The sequence below is a fragment of the Aethalodelphis obliquidens genome, unplaced genomic scaffold (genome assembly GCF_003676395.1).
Source record: "Aethalodelphis obliquidens isolate GAN/ISIS:26980383/991018 unplaced genomic scaffold, ASM367639v1 scaffold4, whole genome shotgun sequence".
Lineage (NCBI taxonomy): Eukaryota > Metazoa > Chordata > Mammalia > Artiodactyla > Delphinidae > Aethalodelphis > Aethalodelphis obliquidens.
In genome coordinates this window covers 22,660,682-22,677,740 of record NW_020837948.1, presented here as the reverse complement: position 1 = coordinate 22,677,740, position 17,059 = coordinate 22,660,682, and the positions used below count along the sequence as shown (strand labels likewise).

At 35.9% G+C, this 17,059-nt stretch overlaps 1 protein-coding gene across 3 annotated transcripts in view; it reads left to right on the top strand.

Moving 5' to 3' along the window:
• AP3S1 (adaptor related protein complex 3 subunit sigma 1) overlaps positions 1-17,059 on the top strand; it is a 138,588-nt gene that overhangs the window by 31,851 nt on the left and 89,678 nt on the right. For all 3 annotated transcript variants that reach the window (XM_027099777.1, XM_027099782.1, XM_027099769.1), the window contains exon 4: positions 12,061-12,132. In XM_027099777.1, coding sequence (XP_026955578.1) covers positions 12,061-12,132 — 72 coding nt within the window. The remainder of the gene's footprint in view (positions 1-12,060; positions 12,133-17,059) is intronic.

Below are 17,059 nucleotides of genomic sequence, written 5' to 3'. Positions count from 1 at the left end.
AAGGTTTTGTGTTTCTAAGGTATGTATGTATTATCCCAGATTTGACTTTTTACCTTATATAAAATCTGAGAGAAGGAATTCTTAGTAAATTCCATGTGGGAATTATACTAGTATGTCACCAGGTTGAATAATCAGCTTCTGTTTTGTTTTCTTTTAATTCTTTGTTAGTTGGGAAAAAAAGGTGATCTTTTTTTGTTTCTGGCGTGTACTATTTTAATGTGATATTGATTACAATATAAGCTAGTTTCAGAGTTGATAGCTAGCCTTTTTTGAAGTCCTTTCTGTTATAGCATGTTGTCATTGGAAGTGTTAAAATATTTACAGAGTGAGAATAGAAGTTAATTAAATATTAATGTTGGTTGTTTGAGTTATTTATAAGCAGTCATATTGCCCTCAATTAAGTTAGTTGACACGCTGATATGGAGGCATAAAAGTTCACTAGATAATTCCAAATTTTGTAACAGTTTTCTGTATCACATGTAGCAATTATATCAGCATCAGCCTTGTTCAGTTATAGTTAGGAAAAAATTGAGGACTAACAACTAAACTTATCTTTAGGTTTAGAAAGATATGTTTTGACCATGGTGTTAGAATATGTATATAAATTAGAACTGTTATGTATATAGCATTTGTCAGTACTACAGTACTGAGCGTTAGACTGAGTTTTGTGAAGTTATTTTACTTATTGCTATTAGTGTTAATTTAGTATGATACTGAGCAAGTCATTTAATGTTAATAGACCTTGCATTTTTCACCTGTAAAGTATGCCTGTTTCAGTATGCTGCCTATAGACCTCATGAGTTGTTAGAAATATCAGTGAATTAAAGCAAAGTAGTAGTGGTTAAAACCATTCAGGCCCTTCTCTGTACTGGCTATATAACTTTGGGCAAGTTATTTAACCTCTTTGACCCTGATTTTGTTCATCTGCAAAGTGGAGGTAATAATAATAATACCAACTTATAGAACATGTGAAAGCATTAAAAAAAGATGGTGTATGTGAAGCCTGTCGCTAAATGACTGACCTGAAGTAGTCAGTGGTTTTTAGCTAACATTATCGTTAAAGCATGTATTTTATAAGGAAGGCGTATAATTTCATTAGTACACAAACTGAATTGGGTAAAGAAGTCCTTTTATTTTTCTTTTTCATTTTTACAAGAATTTGTGAATCTATTTATCCTATATGTTCTTTGATGGCTTTGAAGGAATTCTGTATTGTGATAGAATTATGTGATAAGAATAGGCTTAATTGAGGAAACTTGTAAGCCAAGAATACTTAAGAAAGATCCCCTGATCTTCCCACTATCTCATAGGAAGCTGCGCTGATGTAGATACTACTAAACATAGAATAATTTGCCAATAGAGGCCTCACCCCTCCCACTCCACATCATTGTTTTCTTTTATTACAAGAGTAGGCTCATTGAAAGCATCCTTGTCAGTGGGGTGGCATATACATTACTTAAGCTTTGAGCTATACACGTTTAGGTGCCACGTGTCTTTAAGAGTTGCCTGGGAAAACTCCCTGACCAGCTGTTGAGAACTGTGGGAAGTTGCAGCTCACCTATTGGAGGATTGAGTGGGATAAACCCCTGGTCCCATGGAGAGATGAGTTCTGGTGCAGTTCCTCCTGCTGGAGAAAGAGAGAGCCCTGGCTCAATTTGTTTATTTTCCAGACAATCCAGAGTGAATGCCCAGGATCAAGTTAGGAAAATTCTATGGTGTTTACTACACCATACTGTGTTACCAGAGTATTAAAAACTTTGTTTTTAATAATATTTGTTTCTTACATATGTAAGAAACCAAAAAATAGTTCTATAAACAATTTGAATTGGACACTGTTAGAGTGATTCAGCATTCTTTTTTTTTAATTAATTTATTTTATTTATTTATTTTTGGTTGTATTGGGTCTTCATTGCTGCGTGTGGGCTTTCTCTAGTTGCGGCTAGCAGGGGCTACTCTTCGTTGCGGTGCGTGGTCTTCTCATTGCGGTGGCTTCTCTTGTTGCAGAGCACGAGCTCTAGGCATGCAGGCTTCAGTAGTTGTGGCACACGGGCTCAGTAGTTGTGGCTCCTGGGTTCTAGAGCGCAGGCTCAGTAGTTGTGGCGCACGGGCTTAGTTGCTCTGCAGCATGTGGGATCTTCCTGGACCAGGGCTCGAACCCATGTCCCCTGCATTGGCAGGTGGATTCTTAACCACTGCGCCACCGGGGAAGCCCGATTCAGCACTCTTAAAATCCTTTTCCTATCTTATTTTCATTGTTGAAAAGTCTGATTTACAGTCATTGGAAATGTAATAATTCACTTTTCAGTTATTTACATTGCTTCTTCTTAATGATAAACCCAGGTAACAATTTGATGATACTTACCATTCTAATTTACATGTTCTTTTGACCTCTCAGCAGTCCTCTTGGGAGGCATTATTGTGTTCGGAGTTAGGTGGTATGGGTTTAAATATTGGCTATGTCATCTAACAGTTCTATATCTTTGAGCAAATTACTTAGTCTTATTCATCCCCAATTTTCTTGTCTGTAAATGTTGATATTCATACCTACCTTGCCAGCATTGTTATACGAATTGGAGCTAATGTATATAAAGCAGTCAGCACAGGGCCTAGAAGATAGCAGACACATTGTTATTACTTACTTTATAGTGGTGAAGAAAGTATTTTTGAACTCAAGTACTTAAAGTCAGAATTTTGGAGCTAGAAGTAACTTAAAATTTATTTTTTTCCCCTTCAAAGTAGGTTTGAGAGAGTGAAAAACTCAGGTTATGTTGGTATTTTTCTTTGGTTTATGGTGAATTCCTTATTTCTCAGTGTAGAATAGTAGGTTTCAGGGAAGGATTGGATATAGAGGAGAAGAGTTCCTTTTGAGCTTGGTTTTTCAAAAATTTTTTTCTTTAAAAATTAAAAAAAAACTTTTCACATTGAAATTATTTCAGACTTAGAAAAGTGGCAAACATAATGCAGAGAATTTTTGCATACTGTATCTTCATCCAGATTCCTCAAATTTAACATCTTCCATAACCTCAAGTAGGTAATTAAAATCAGGAAATTTACATTGATAGAATACTATTATCTAATCTGTAGATCTTATTTAAAATTTGCCAGTTGTCCCATTAATGTAATTTTTCTTGTTTAGAGTTGAATTCAGGTTACATAGAGTGTTAGTTTTCTTATCTCCTAAGTTTCCTTTACCCGGTTATAGTTCTTCATCTGTCTTCCATTCATGTCTTTCTTACCATGATTCTTTGAAGAGTATTAGACAATTATTATTATTTTTTTTTTTTTTGCGGTACGCGGGCCTCTCACTGCTGTGGTCTCTCCCGTTGTGGAGCACAGGCTCCGGACGCGCAGGCTCAGCGGCCATGGCTCACGGGCCCAGCCGCTCCGCGGCATGTGGGATCCTCCCGGACCGGGGCACGAACCCATGTCCCTTGCATTGGCAGGTGGACTCTCAACCACTGCGCCACCAGGGAAGCCCGTAGCCAGCTATTTTGTAGAGTATTCCTCAGTTTGGATTTGATGTTTCTTAATGATTAAATTCGGATTATGTATTTTCGAATATCACGAGTGATGTTATGTCCTTCTCAGTGCATCATATTCAGGAGATACATGATATCATTTTACCCCATTACTTGTGGTATTTATTGTGATTCCTTGGTTAATGAGGTGCCTGCTAGGTTTACCTACTTAAACTTCCATTTTCCCTTTGTGCTTAGAAGTATCTTATGGGGAATAATTTTGAGTATATAAATATCCTTTTTCTAATCATAATTTGGTCATTACTTTTAGCATCTGTTGATGATTCCTGCCTGAAAGAATTATTGTGGTGTTTGCCAAATAGTGATTTTCCCATCATGATTTCTGTACTTATTAGTTGCTATTCTGTAAGGAAAAGCTAAGATTTTTATTCATTTTATTTTGTTTTAAGTCTGTTCAAGATACCAATTGTACCGTATTCAATTATACACAAGAGAATACCTTTCAAGGCCAAATACCATTAAAAAAATCAACTTTTGCTTGGAAGTTTAAATGGAGTTCTAACAATTAATGTCAATATGAGTTTTTTAAATGTTCTTGGAGTAGCTTCTGTGCACCAAAAGAAATAATGCAGAGGCTACTTTCATTTTCTAAATTAATATTTGATATATTAGCCTTATAAATTCAAAACCCTACTTCTTCCTTAGATGTCTAAATCCAACATACAAATCATATTAAGTCACTTTAATGGAGAGACTACAATGTAATTAAATTTCCTATAGTACAAGAAGTCTTTGCACAATACTGTTGTTAATTTGGGTGATAAAAGTATGGACAGTTAAAATTTTTGTTTTACACTTTTATGTATTTTCTAAATTTTCTGAATAATCACCTCTTACTACATTAAAAATAAAAGATGATTTTTGTTGTTGTTGGAGGGAGTATCTCTAGTGAATAAGAGTGTGGGTTCTGCCATGAGACTTTCTGGATTTTAGTGAGGACTCTCCTACCTAACTGCTAGTAGTTAGTTAACTTTGTACTTTAACTTACTCTTCTGCAGATGGTTGATAAAAAGTACCTGCCTTATGGGATTACTGTGAAGGATTAAACAAAATAATCTATTTAAAGCACTTGGAACAATAGCAGTACCATAATAGTATATACTCAATAAGTGCTATTATCATTGTTAGCTTTTAAATTTTTAAAAAAATAGAAAGAAATAAATCACACAATATGAATCATTGAGTTCTTTAAGAACTCTTAAAGAATCATTATGACATCAATATAGAAGACAGATAGTCCTTTCATCAACTCTTAATTTTTTCATATTGAAGTCAAGAGTTTAATATGTCTAAATTAACTGGAACATAATAAATGCACAATAAATGTCTCTATTTTTACTGTTAGAAAAATATCCGTCCTCATTGGCACATTAGTGTCTAGGTCAGGTTTAGTGGAAATCCAGTTCAGAATCCAGTCATAGGCTAGCCCGAGTGCTACTTACACACCTTAAACACCATACATTAAAGATTCTGAATATTATATGCAACAGTGCTGTATTCATAGTTGTTCTTCAAAGCTAATTAATCTGATTTTAAGTTCAGTCTGTGTTCCCTAGCTTTCTTGGTACATTTTTAGTGGTATTTTTTGATTCCTTACTTAAGCTAAGCCAGTATCTCTCTAGAACATCTTGCTGCTGACTGAAAAACAGTTTTTTTAGATCTCTTGGCATATTCCTAAATTTATGCCTTCTATTCTTGGGCTTAAGACTTTTCCTGTCTTATAATGTGTCAGTTTAACATTTACGTATTTTATTTAATATTATAGATTAGAAACAGTAAGAGCAATTCCTCCTGAAATTTAACAGAATTCCCCAAACCCAGAAAAAAAATTTTTTTTTTCCCCTAGAAACTCTAAAGGAGAGTCTGCCAAATAAGTGATATTGCTTAAGGATATTTTTGTGGCATTTATTTTATCTAGTGCACATTTTTATTTTTGCATCTGTGTGTAGTATCATAATACTAGCTAAAATATATTGAGTACTTTTTTTTGGTGAGATACTGTTTTAAGCCATTTATATTTATTATTTAATCACTAAAACAACTCTATGGCACAGGCACTATTATTATACCCAAATGAGGCTTAGAATTAAATAACTTGCCCTAGATTTCATAGTCAGAGGCAAAGCTGGAATTTTAGTAGAGTACTAAGTACTCTTAAGTACTAAGCTGCTTTGGAATAGATTCCTGTTACCCTTTGTGATCCAGGCATATAAATTTGTAATTTAAGATAAAGGAAACACAAGGAAGTTTTGTTGATAGAAGGGCACAGGGAAGGGAGACTCTGTTTATATGTGGATATGGCATTTTTCTGAATACCTCTATCGTTTATATTTACTTTTGGAAAACTATGTAATTATTAAAATGAAGGAAAACTTAAAATATTATTCTTAATAAATTAAAAGTAATTTTTCTTCCACCAGCCTTTGAACCCAAGGCCAGAGATTAATGAGTAGCTACTTAGTAGATAACAGTTATATTGAAATTGACTTTAAACTTTTATCATTTAAAAATAAAACACAAGAGGGTGCCATGTACCATGTTACTTCTAGTTTTTTAGTATTTTTATCTTTCTCTTTGTGAAATATAATGCAACAGCAGTTTTATTATTTTTTGGTTGTCCTGGCTAGAACCCCCAAGGCCCATTAATTTGTTTTTCTTAATTTCTTAACTTCAGTTTGTAGATTATTAGTTTTGTATTGACCTTGTCCATGTAACGAATCAGCAGTGTATATCTACCTTGGGGCTCTAGATTCTAATTACGTTAAGTAATTCTTGCTAACTCAAAAGAAAATTAATGGAGAGTTTTTTGAAGTGGGTTTTTAAGTTTTCATCCAAACTTAGCATTTGAATGCCTTAAATCTTAAGAATTCTTTCCCTAAGTTAAGAACATGTAGTTGTAATGATATTTTGCTGCAGGGCACTTTTTTTAAAAGTATTTACATTTTTCATACTTGGTATTGTTCTGTTTTAAATATTGACAACCTTTTTTCTTTCTAAGTTAGTAAGCAAATCCCAAAAACTTGGACACCACAGTATGTAGTTACCTTGCTTTTATATCAGTGTTTATTAGTAGAATTAGAATTTTCTCTTTCTGTTTTAATTTTGTAATCATATGTTTTGAACAGCCAGGTAAATAGTACTGGCTTTTGTTTAGTTGATGTGTTTTGGGCAGTGTTCAGCACTTTATCTAAATTATTTAACTAAATCTTTAAGATAATCCAGAAAGGTAGATAGTTGTATAACTATTTTATAGTTCTGATATTTGGAGGAGTTAAGTGGTGGTTAGGCTCACATAGCTAGGTAGTAGCTAAGGAGGAATTTGAAGTCAGGTCTTTGTGGTTTCCTCACTGCTTTGCTATACTGCCTCTATAGACAGCTCATATTTTTTGCACACTATAGTTCACCAGTGGCACATTCAATGCTACCAAGAAATTTTTTTCTCTCTTTGTCAGATACAGTCTATGTTCAGTGGGTTCCACTGATCCTTCATAAGTAATACATAAGTGAAGGGAAACTATTCAGACAGCATTTTCACCAAGATAGTCATCTTCTGATGGTTAAGAAAGAATGGCTACAGTATATGGGTAATCAAACCAGTGGATCTGGAAAAAGTAAACATGAAAAAATAAAGCCATACTGGAAACTTTATTCTGAATAGTAAGTTTAATAATAATTTTAAATTAAGAAAGACCACCTCACACCACATACGAAAATTAATTCCAGATAGATTTGGTCCAAACATGAGAAATGAAACCATGAAGCTTTTGTTTTCTTCTGGGAGAATATCTTCCTGACCTTGCTATAGGCAAAAATTTCTTAAATTGGACCAAAAAAAAGATTAACCATAAAGGAAAAAAGCTGATAAGTTGGACTATATTGAAATTTAAAGCTTCTGTTCTTCCGAGAACATTATTAGGAGAATGAAAAGGCAAGTCAGAGTAGGAAAAGGCATCTGTAATATGTGTGTATGACAGGACTGTATCTAGCTATGTAAAGAATTTCTATACGTCAATAAGAAAAAGACAGGTAATGAGCAGAAGTCTTGAACAGAAAAATGAGCAGAAGTCTTGAATAGACATCATGAAAAAGGATATCAAAATGGTAAATATGAAATGGTGGTCCATCTCTTTAGGCTTCAGGGAAATACAAATGAATATCACAATGACAGACCACCACACACCCATAAGAATGACTAAAATTAAAAGATTGACAACATACAGGGCTGACAAGGATGTGGCACTATGGGAGCTCCCATATACTATTATTTGGATTGTAAATTTTTTTTTTTTTTAATGGCTGTGCCACACGGCTTGTGGGATCTTAGTTCCCTGAGAGGGATCAAACCCGCACCCCTTGCATTGGAAGCGTGGAGTCTTAACCGCTGGACTGCCAAGGAAGTCCCTGGATTGTAAATTTTTATAATTGCTTTGAAAATCTATTGAAAATCTCTTTGAAAACCTATCTGCTCCATGGCCCAGTGATTCTACTCTAGGTATACATTCAGTAGATATGTGTATGTATGTTCACTAAAAGACTTATATAAGAATTAGTATCAGTACTAATTGTAATGGCCCCATGCCGGACCCGAATTTCTGTCAGCCGGGGAATAGATAAATACATTGTGGTATATTTCTGCAATAGCACACTGTATAACAACAAGAATGAATGAACTGTTATACTAATATTATGTAACAAAATAAATAAATCTCACAAACAAATCAATGAATAGAAGAAGCCACTCATATGGTTCCATACCGTATGATTCCATTTAAATACATGGTTGTCCCTTGGTATGGTAGTTGGTATCTGCTGGGAATTGGTTACAGGACCTGCTATGACCAGAATCTGTGGATGCTCAAGTCCCTTACAGTTGGCCTTCTGTATCTGTGGGTTCCGCATCCCTGGATTCAGCCAACCATGGGTAGTATAGTACTATATTTATTGAAAAAAAACTTGTTTCTAAGCATGCGCGCAGCATTGGACCCACACAGCTCAAGCCCAGATTGTTCAAGGGTCAATAGTAGTTCAGAAATAGACAAAATATATCTTTAATGTTAGAAAGCAGGGTAGTTACCCTTGATGTTGATAGTTGCCTAATGGAGTATGAGCGGGCTTCTACAGTGCTGGTAATAGTCTAACACCTGAATATTAAGTGCTGGTTACACAGGTATACTTACTTTGTGAAAATTCATCAGGTTGTACATTGTTATGATTTGTGTACTTTTTTTTATTATTGAGGTACACTTGGCTTACAATATTACATTGGTTTCAGGTGTACAACATAGTGATTCACAATTTTTATAGACTATACTCCATTTAAAGTTATTATAAAATATTGGCTATTATAAAATATTGGCTATATTCCCTGTGCTGTATAATATATCCTTGTAGCTTATTAATTTTATACATAGTTGTTTGTACCTCTTAATCCCCTACTCCTATCTTTCCCCTCCCCCTTCTCTCTTCCCACTGGTAACCACTAGTTTGTTATCTGTATCTGTGAGTCTGTTTCTGTTTTGTTATAGTCATTCGTTTGTTTTATTTTTTAGATTCCACATGAAGGTGATAACAGACAGTATTTGTCTTTCTCTCTGACTTATTTCTCTATGCATAATACCCTCCATGTTGTTGGAACTGGCAAAATTTCATTCTTTTTCATGGTTGAGTAGTATTCCTCTGTGTGTGTGTGTACCACGCCTTTATCCATTCATCTGTTGATGGACACTGAGGTTGCTTCCGTATCTTGGCAGCTGTAAATAATGCTGCTATGAAAATTGGGGTACATGCATCTTTTCAAGTTAGTGTTTTTTTTTTTCTTCAGCTGTATACCCAGGAGTGGAATTGCTGGATGATATGGTAGTTCTGTTTTTAGTTTTTTGAGAAACCTCCGTACTGTTTTACACAGTGGCTGCGCCAATTTACATTCCTACGAACAGTGTTGTGTACTTTTCTATACATATGTTATACTTCAGTAAAAATTTACTGAAGGACAGAACTTAAATGGTTTTGTTTCCTGTAACTTATTTATGAGTTTATAAATGTATTCAGACCACTTCCATGTTAGAGATACTGTGTCAAAAATAAATTCATCTTTCTCAATGGGAAAATTTTCTCTTTTGGACTCCTCAAGAAGCCAGTATTTGTTAAATGCTTATTCTTTGTTCAAGCAGCATTATCCCATTCTGTCCTCAAAAAAGAATGTGTTATAAGAAGAAGAAAAGTGAGTCAGAATTAGAAATAGAATGAATAAAGTCATTTCATGGACCATGTCACCAAGACCTTGAGGAGAAATAGATGAAGTTGGGAGTTTGGATAGGTACTCAACAATATATATTTTCTACTTACCACATAATTGAAACAAACTAGGCACTCACTTGAGGATGACCTTTGTATGCCCCACACTTGGTCATCTTAATAACTTGCCTTGTCATAAATGAAACTATGTATAAAACTGTATATTCTTGGTTACTACTGATCTTTTATTTCTCCTAGTCTAAGTCAAGGATCAACAAATTACATCCTGCAGGTCAAATTCAGCCTGCTACCTATTTTTGTAAATAAAGTTTTATTGGAATAGAGCCATGCTCATTTGTTTATGTATTGTCTGTGACTGCTTTTGTGCTATACTGTATGGCCCACAAAGCCTAAAATTAAAATCTTTACTCTCCAGCCTTTTGCAGAGAAAGTTTGCCAACCCTTGGTCTAAGACGATGTTGATCATGGTCATATAGTTAAATACATTGTTTCACCTGTCTTATTCATCTACATTGATGCCAGGAAGGAGCCTTGGATTGTGGATCTGTGTAAATTGGTCTCAGATTGGAGTAGTTATAGCAAGAAGCCTGTTGCTTAGATTTTACTCTGTCTGGTAGGATCACCTATGAATACAGTGACCATACATTTCAGTTTGCTTGGAACAGTCCTGGTTTACGTCTGTTGTTCCAGGTTATTATTATAGTACAATAACATTGCATACTGTTATTATAATATAATAATTAATAGATGCTCTCTTTTACTCTTAATATCCCCCAGTTCGAATGATAAACTTATGGTCATTCTATCTGTGAAAATTCACTGAGAAGGGTAGTGGATACAGAAATAGTGATACAATAGTGCCAACTATGCAAAGTGGAACTTAAGAGATTAATTTTATTTTTTTTTAATTTTTTTATTTTATTTTATTTTTTGCGCTATGCGGGCCTCTCACTGTTGTGGTCTCTCCCATTGCGGAGCACAGGCTCCGGACGCGCAGGCTCAGAGGCCATGGCCCACGGGCCCAGCCGCTCCGCGGCATGTGGGATCCTCCCGGACCGGGTTACGAACCCGTGTTCCCTGCATTGGCAGGCGGACTCTCAACCACTGCGCCACCAGGGAAGCCCTAAGAGATTAATTTTTGAAAGTTTGTATCAGAGGTCCCCAAGACCATCTCAGTGATTTGCTAGGAATCACAGGACTCAGAAGTTGCTATGTTTATGATTAGGGTTTATTACAGTGAAAGTATACAGAGTAAAACCATCAAAGGCACATGAAGGGAAGTATGGAGGAAACCAGGTGCAAGCTTCCAGGTGTTGTCCCTTTCTACTGGAGTCACACAAGATGTGCTTAATTCCCCCAGAAGTGATATGTGATGACATGTGCAAAGTGTTCCAAACTAGGCAACTCACCCTAGCCTGGGTTTCCAGGATTTTTATTGGGGGTCAGTCACATAGGCCTGTGACACCTCCATGACTGACCTTGGTTACTTAAGCTCCAGAATCTCAGAGAAAAAATACGTTCATTGAAAATCACACTGTTATCATAAACTGTCTGCTCACACTGGTACAGTGTGGCCCAGGGCCTCAAGCATGCAGAAATACTCTTATCAGACAGAACTTTCCAAGGGCTCAGAGCTCAGTTCCCAGGAACTAGCCAAAGGCTCATCTGAAAACAGGCCATTTTGGGGAATGTATAGGGGTTGAACAACCCAGGCTTACTGAGTTAACCCTTTCCCACACAAGGTCGTACAAGGTATTTGAACCAGAGTTTGAGTCCAGGTAAGTCTGATTCCAGAGTCTGTGCTCTTTCCATAAGTTTAATTTTTAGTGATCTTTTATACTGATTTGCTAATTAAAAATTATTGGCTATATTAGATGTGGTTGAGACTCGGACTGTGCCCATCTAGCTTGATAGATACTTATGACAAGCTTTCTTTTTTCCTCATGTGAAGATAGGGAGCCTGATTTGAGTATTTTTCAGTATTTTTGTAAGTAATGGTGCTAACAATTTTTAGGTCTTAGTAATTTTCAGTGAAGTTTATTTTGTTTATTGTATTTCATTTATTAATGTATTGAAAAATAGTTTAGATGTACAGGCTATAATTATTCCTTTTGCACTTAATACAGTTTTTAATTTAAAAAAGAGAAATGTGATAATAGAGTTAGAAGTTTTAATTCACAATTAAGAATTGTCTGCCTTATAGGTAATAGATTTGAATGAACTTATTCAGTTCTCAAAAGCTTTTAACCTTTTTTCTTTTCTTTAGGTATTTGTGGAAACATTAGACAAGTGTTTTGAAAACGTCTGTGAACTGGATTTAATTTTCCATGTAGACAAGGTACGGTTTCTACATTATCAAATTTTCTAAGTTTTTTATCTTAGAAAAAAATGTTAATTTGTCAAAGTAAAAATAGATTTAGTGAATAATACTGTTTTTATTCCTTTATTCAATTCATAAGTATATTTACTGTGAGCCAGGCACTGTGCTTAGTGAAGAAGGTTCAGACCATGGCCTTAGAGGAATTCACATCTAGAGGAGGACAGTGGGAATGGAGGAAATTATATTTAAACTGGATTTTTTTAGGGATTAGTAGATATTTCACAGACAGAAAAGGAGAGGATGACTCTACAGACAGAGATATAAAATACATGCTTTTTGTGAGGGGAGGATTTTATATTGATCATGAGGCCTTAAAGTACCTTTAGTGACATGGATTTTGGGCTTCGTTCTGAAGCAATTTAGTTTTTTAAAACAAGTTTCTATTAACATTATCGTTGCTTTGTTTGTTCATTTTTTGCGGGGGCAAGATAATTGTTTTTTTCTGTGTTAAGGATGTTGGATTGGTAGGTGGGAGATTAAAGTCAAGGAAATCAATTAGAAGTCTGTTGCAGTAGTCCAGAAAGAAATGAACTAAGGCTGTAGAGTAGGGATGAAAGAAAGTATATAATTGATAGGACTTGATGGCTTATTGAAAGGAGGTGAGAGAAAGGAAGAATGACTGAAATTCTCTAGCCAGTATTACTGGGTATTGGGGATAGGAAATTTATGAGGAAGAGATTCCACTTTTACTATATATAGATTTTTTTTTCTCTATAAGTTCATATAATGTAACAGGCTGTTTTGAATGGTTAAGCCATTGAATTAAATTGTCTGGAAATAATCTGAAAATTTTGGCAAAAAATTGTGATTTTTAAAAATCAGCTTTATTGAAGTGTAATTTACACACATGAAAATTCAGTAGCTTTAAGCATACATTTGCCTAAGTTTTGGCACGTGCATTTAGTTATGTAACCAGTACCACAATCAAGATACAGCACAAGGAATGCATTATATTATTTGTGAACATCAAAAGAATACATTTACTATTAGCTGGTCCTTTAGATCATATTTCTCATTTACTAAATGATTTAATTTCATATATTGACTCATTTTGGATATAGAACTTAAACTTGATATTTTTAAGAGAATTATTTTAGTTTTCTACTGCTTTTCTCTATTATCTGTCTTATGCTATTTGCACTTACAAAGACCCCTGTTACTTTTAGGTATTAAGGTTCACAATATTCTAAAATATGTTTTGGTACATGGTTAAAATGTTTAAAATTCTATTTTTAAAATGACTGCTCAAAGATCACTAGCTTATATGTTGCATCTAGCAATTTTTTGAGAAAATTGAAGATTCTATTGTAAAATATTGTAGCAAGAGTAAAGTTGTCACATTTGTAGCAGAGAATAAAAGTTTTCCTTAATAGGAAAATTAAGCTCTACATGTATACAACTTCCATACATGATACACAGTGTTTTTAAAACTTCTATTTTATGTAAATATATGTTCATTTTAGAAAAATCAGAAAATATAAATAAGAGGAGAATAAATAGCTGCTATCTCAATTTCAGAGATTGCTTAGTATTAAAAGATAAACTGAGGCACACTAAAAATTTTAAGAGTTTATTTGAGTAAAAATTGATTCAAATTGGTCAGCACCAAACCGGAAGTGGTTAGGAATCTTCCGCTGACAGGAGCTAGGGGAAAGACGTTTATAGAGAAGAGGCAGAAGCAAAGCAAGGGAATTATCTGATTGGCTATTGCTTAAGCACCTGTATTATTTGGGAAAGCCAAGATGGCTGTTTGTGATTGGTTGCTCTTAGGTGTTGATTTCTTAACCTTGAGGCATTTTAGGCTGAGGTTGTGCTTTCCTTATGTATTAGAGCCGCCTCAGTCTAATTGCCTCCTTTTTTTTTTTTTTTTTGCGGTATGTGGGCCTCTCACTGCTGTGGCCTCTCCTGTTGCGGAGCACAGGCTCCGAACATGCAGGCTCAACGGCCGTGGCTCACGGGCCTAGCCGCTCAGCAGCATGTGGGATCTTCCCGGACCGGGGCACGAACCCGTGGCCGTGTCCCCTGGATCGGCAGGCGGACTCGCAACCACTGCGCCACCAGGGAAGCCCTCGCCTCCTTTTTTTAATTAACATTAGTGTTAACATTTTAGAGTATGTGTAGTTCTAGACTTTTTTGTACAAATGAGTACTGAAACAAATATGTCTTTAAAAAAATCAAAAATAGGATCACATATGTAGTCTGTATAGCCTGTTCATTTCACACAACAGTGTATCACTGTTTTGAAACCTGCCAGAATTAGCTGGCCTAAACTCTTGTTTTAATTTTTTTTCAATGCAATGAGAAAAAAGCTTCAGTATAACAAGAGTTAGAGACCAGTAAAATAGACATTTCCTGTCCCTGTACTCTCTTGTCTAAAACAATGCTAGTCTTGTTTTCAGCCCTTCTATGAAAGTAGGCTTGTTTTCAACTTTCAAGCAGCCCTGGACCTTCCAACATTCAGAGATCTCCTAAATAGCTCAACTCATTTCTTCCTAGGAGCAAATACAGAGTTTTGTACACAATCCTCTGTGTGCTGTTATACTACACTTGGATAGAGGGAAGGAGGAAGTTGTAAAGAATACCCCTTTTGTTATCAGTCAGGATGGGCTAGTTTATGCTGCAGTAACAATATCAGAGTATTTCTAATTCACACAGTATGTTTATCATGTCCCACGTGCTGTCAGTTTGGAATCCATGGTGACAAAGCTGCCAGTATCTGGAAAATCATCAGTTTTTATGTCAGAGAGAAAAGAGTTTTCATGGGTAAATTTATCTGCTTTTCAAACTATCACACATGATAGTTTTGCCAAATGTTTTGCCACTACAAGCATGGATCACTAACTTTCTAGCCTCCGATATAATTTCCATGTGGCCTACTGCCCAACCCCTAAGTCAATGTCTTTTCTTTATTGTGATTGTTATCAGTTTCTCATTACAAACCTTCAAGTACTAATTTGTGTATCAGTCACATAAGCTAATATTTGTAGTCACCCTGAAGTAGTGGGACAGCACCCCCTGCCCAAAATTGATTTGGATGTAGAGACTGAAGATACCACATGTACACCAAGAGGATCTGATCTGAAAAGGTTTATCGTTCACATAATAAGCTTTTGGGGGGAAAACAAGGAACAGCGACTATCTTGGGGTTTTATGTGGTTAGGGGGTAGGGCTGGGTTGAGGGTTTCCACATGCAGGCTAGGCAGGTCTTGTGTAATTTAAACTTCCTGCCAGTGCAAAGGAAGGAGCACCTGGACTTTCTTATCAGTTTGCCCACATGTGGGCAGAAGAGGAAGGGAGAACAGTGGGATTTGAAAGCTGTCAGCAGGCAGGCATCAAAAATGGAGTCAGACTCTTTATTACAGCTAAGTTATGCTGTGGTAATAACACCTAAAATATGAGTAACTTGGTTTATTTCTTATACTGCATGGCCACTGTGGGTTTGCTGGGAAGGTCTGCTTATTTGCGCAACTGTGTTACCTGCCCATTTCCTGAACACTGTGGCTTTAATTGGGCAGCCCCAGGTTGTCACCACTACTGCAGCACAGCATCAAGTCCCAGGGCAAAGATGAAAGAGCTAAAGATTTATAAAGAGCTTGGTTTGGAGCATGTATGACATGTATGGACAGCTATAAAAGTGCTCTGTCTACTCCTCCCTGCATTCCCCCCATCCCCCAAAAGATCAGGCTAAGGGAGATCTGATTGGAGGCCTCAGTGTCTTTCCTACCCTCCAGGCCAGGAGAATGAAGAATTAAGAGTGAGAGTGGAGAGGTTTCCTCTAGTCCAGTCCCTCTTAAGGAGTTTGATAGCCTATCCTTAAACCACAGGACACAGAGTGAGAATCTCCTTTTCCTTTCACCACCTGAAGAAATCTAACCATTAAAGAGTATCTCAGCAACCACACCTAGGTACCAGTGAGCCGACAGAGAAAAAAGAATGCCATCTCAACAGAGAGACGAGGAACAGGCTGAACAATCAGAACATATGCTCCGTGAAAAAGAACTACCACAGGAGATCAGTGAACACTTGAAATTTTAAAATGGTAAAAAGTGCTTAAGGAGATGCAATTCGAAAAGATCTTCCTGGGGCTTAAAAATGTGTTTTCAAACTATAGAGTTTAAAGAAGAGAATGGTCACAGTTGAGGCTTGAATTACAGATAGAAGATGAATGCAGGAAATAATCTCAAAGCATATAATTGAAAGATTAAGAGATAGAAAACATGAAGGAAAAGGTAAGAGAATATGAAGTATTTAGCATGTATTATAAAAGTATTTTGAAGCTGTTATCCACCTGGGGGAAAGGAGAGTAGGGAATAACAGAGCATTTAGTAGGAAAACAAGGCATCTCAGTGGTAGAAAGACTTGATATTTTACAAATAAGAATAAAGTCATATTTGATTAAAAGAGCAAGGAAAGAGATAGTTTTCATTAATAAAAATTATAAACAGTAGAATCTCTGATTTAAAAGGGGGAAATAATATAAATAAAATCTGATCAAGACAACCAACTTTGGGGGAAAGGAAAATTATTTAAAATAAATGTATTATTCAGTATAGTAAATGTGAATTGAATGAAACAATCCATTAAAAGTCAGAGATGATGCGTTTAAAAAGGTACAGCTTTGGGGCTTCCCTGGTGGCGCAGTGGTTGAGAGTCCACCAGCCAATGCAGGGGACATGGGTTCGTGCCCCGGTCCGGGAGGATCCTACATGCTGCAGAGTGGCTGGGCCCGTGAGCCATGGCCGCTGAGCCTGCGCGTCCGGAGCCTGTGCTCCTCAACGGGAGAGGCCACAACAGTGAGAGGCCTGCATACCGCAAAAAAAAAAAAAAAAAAAAAAAAGTACAGCTTATATAGGAAAGACAGGATAAATTCTAGAGTATTTCCCTT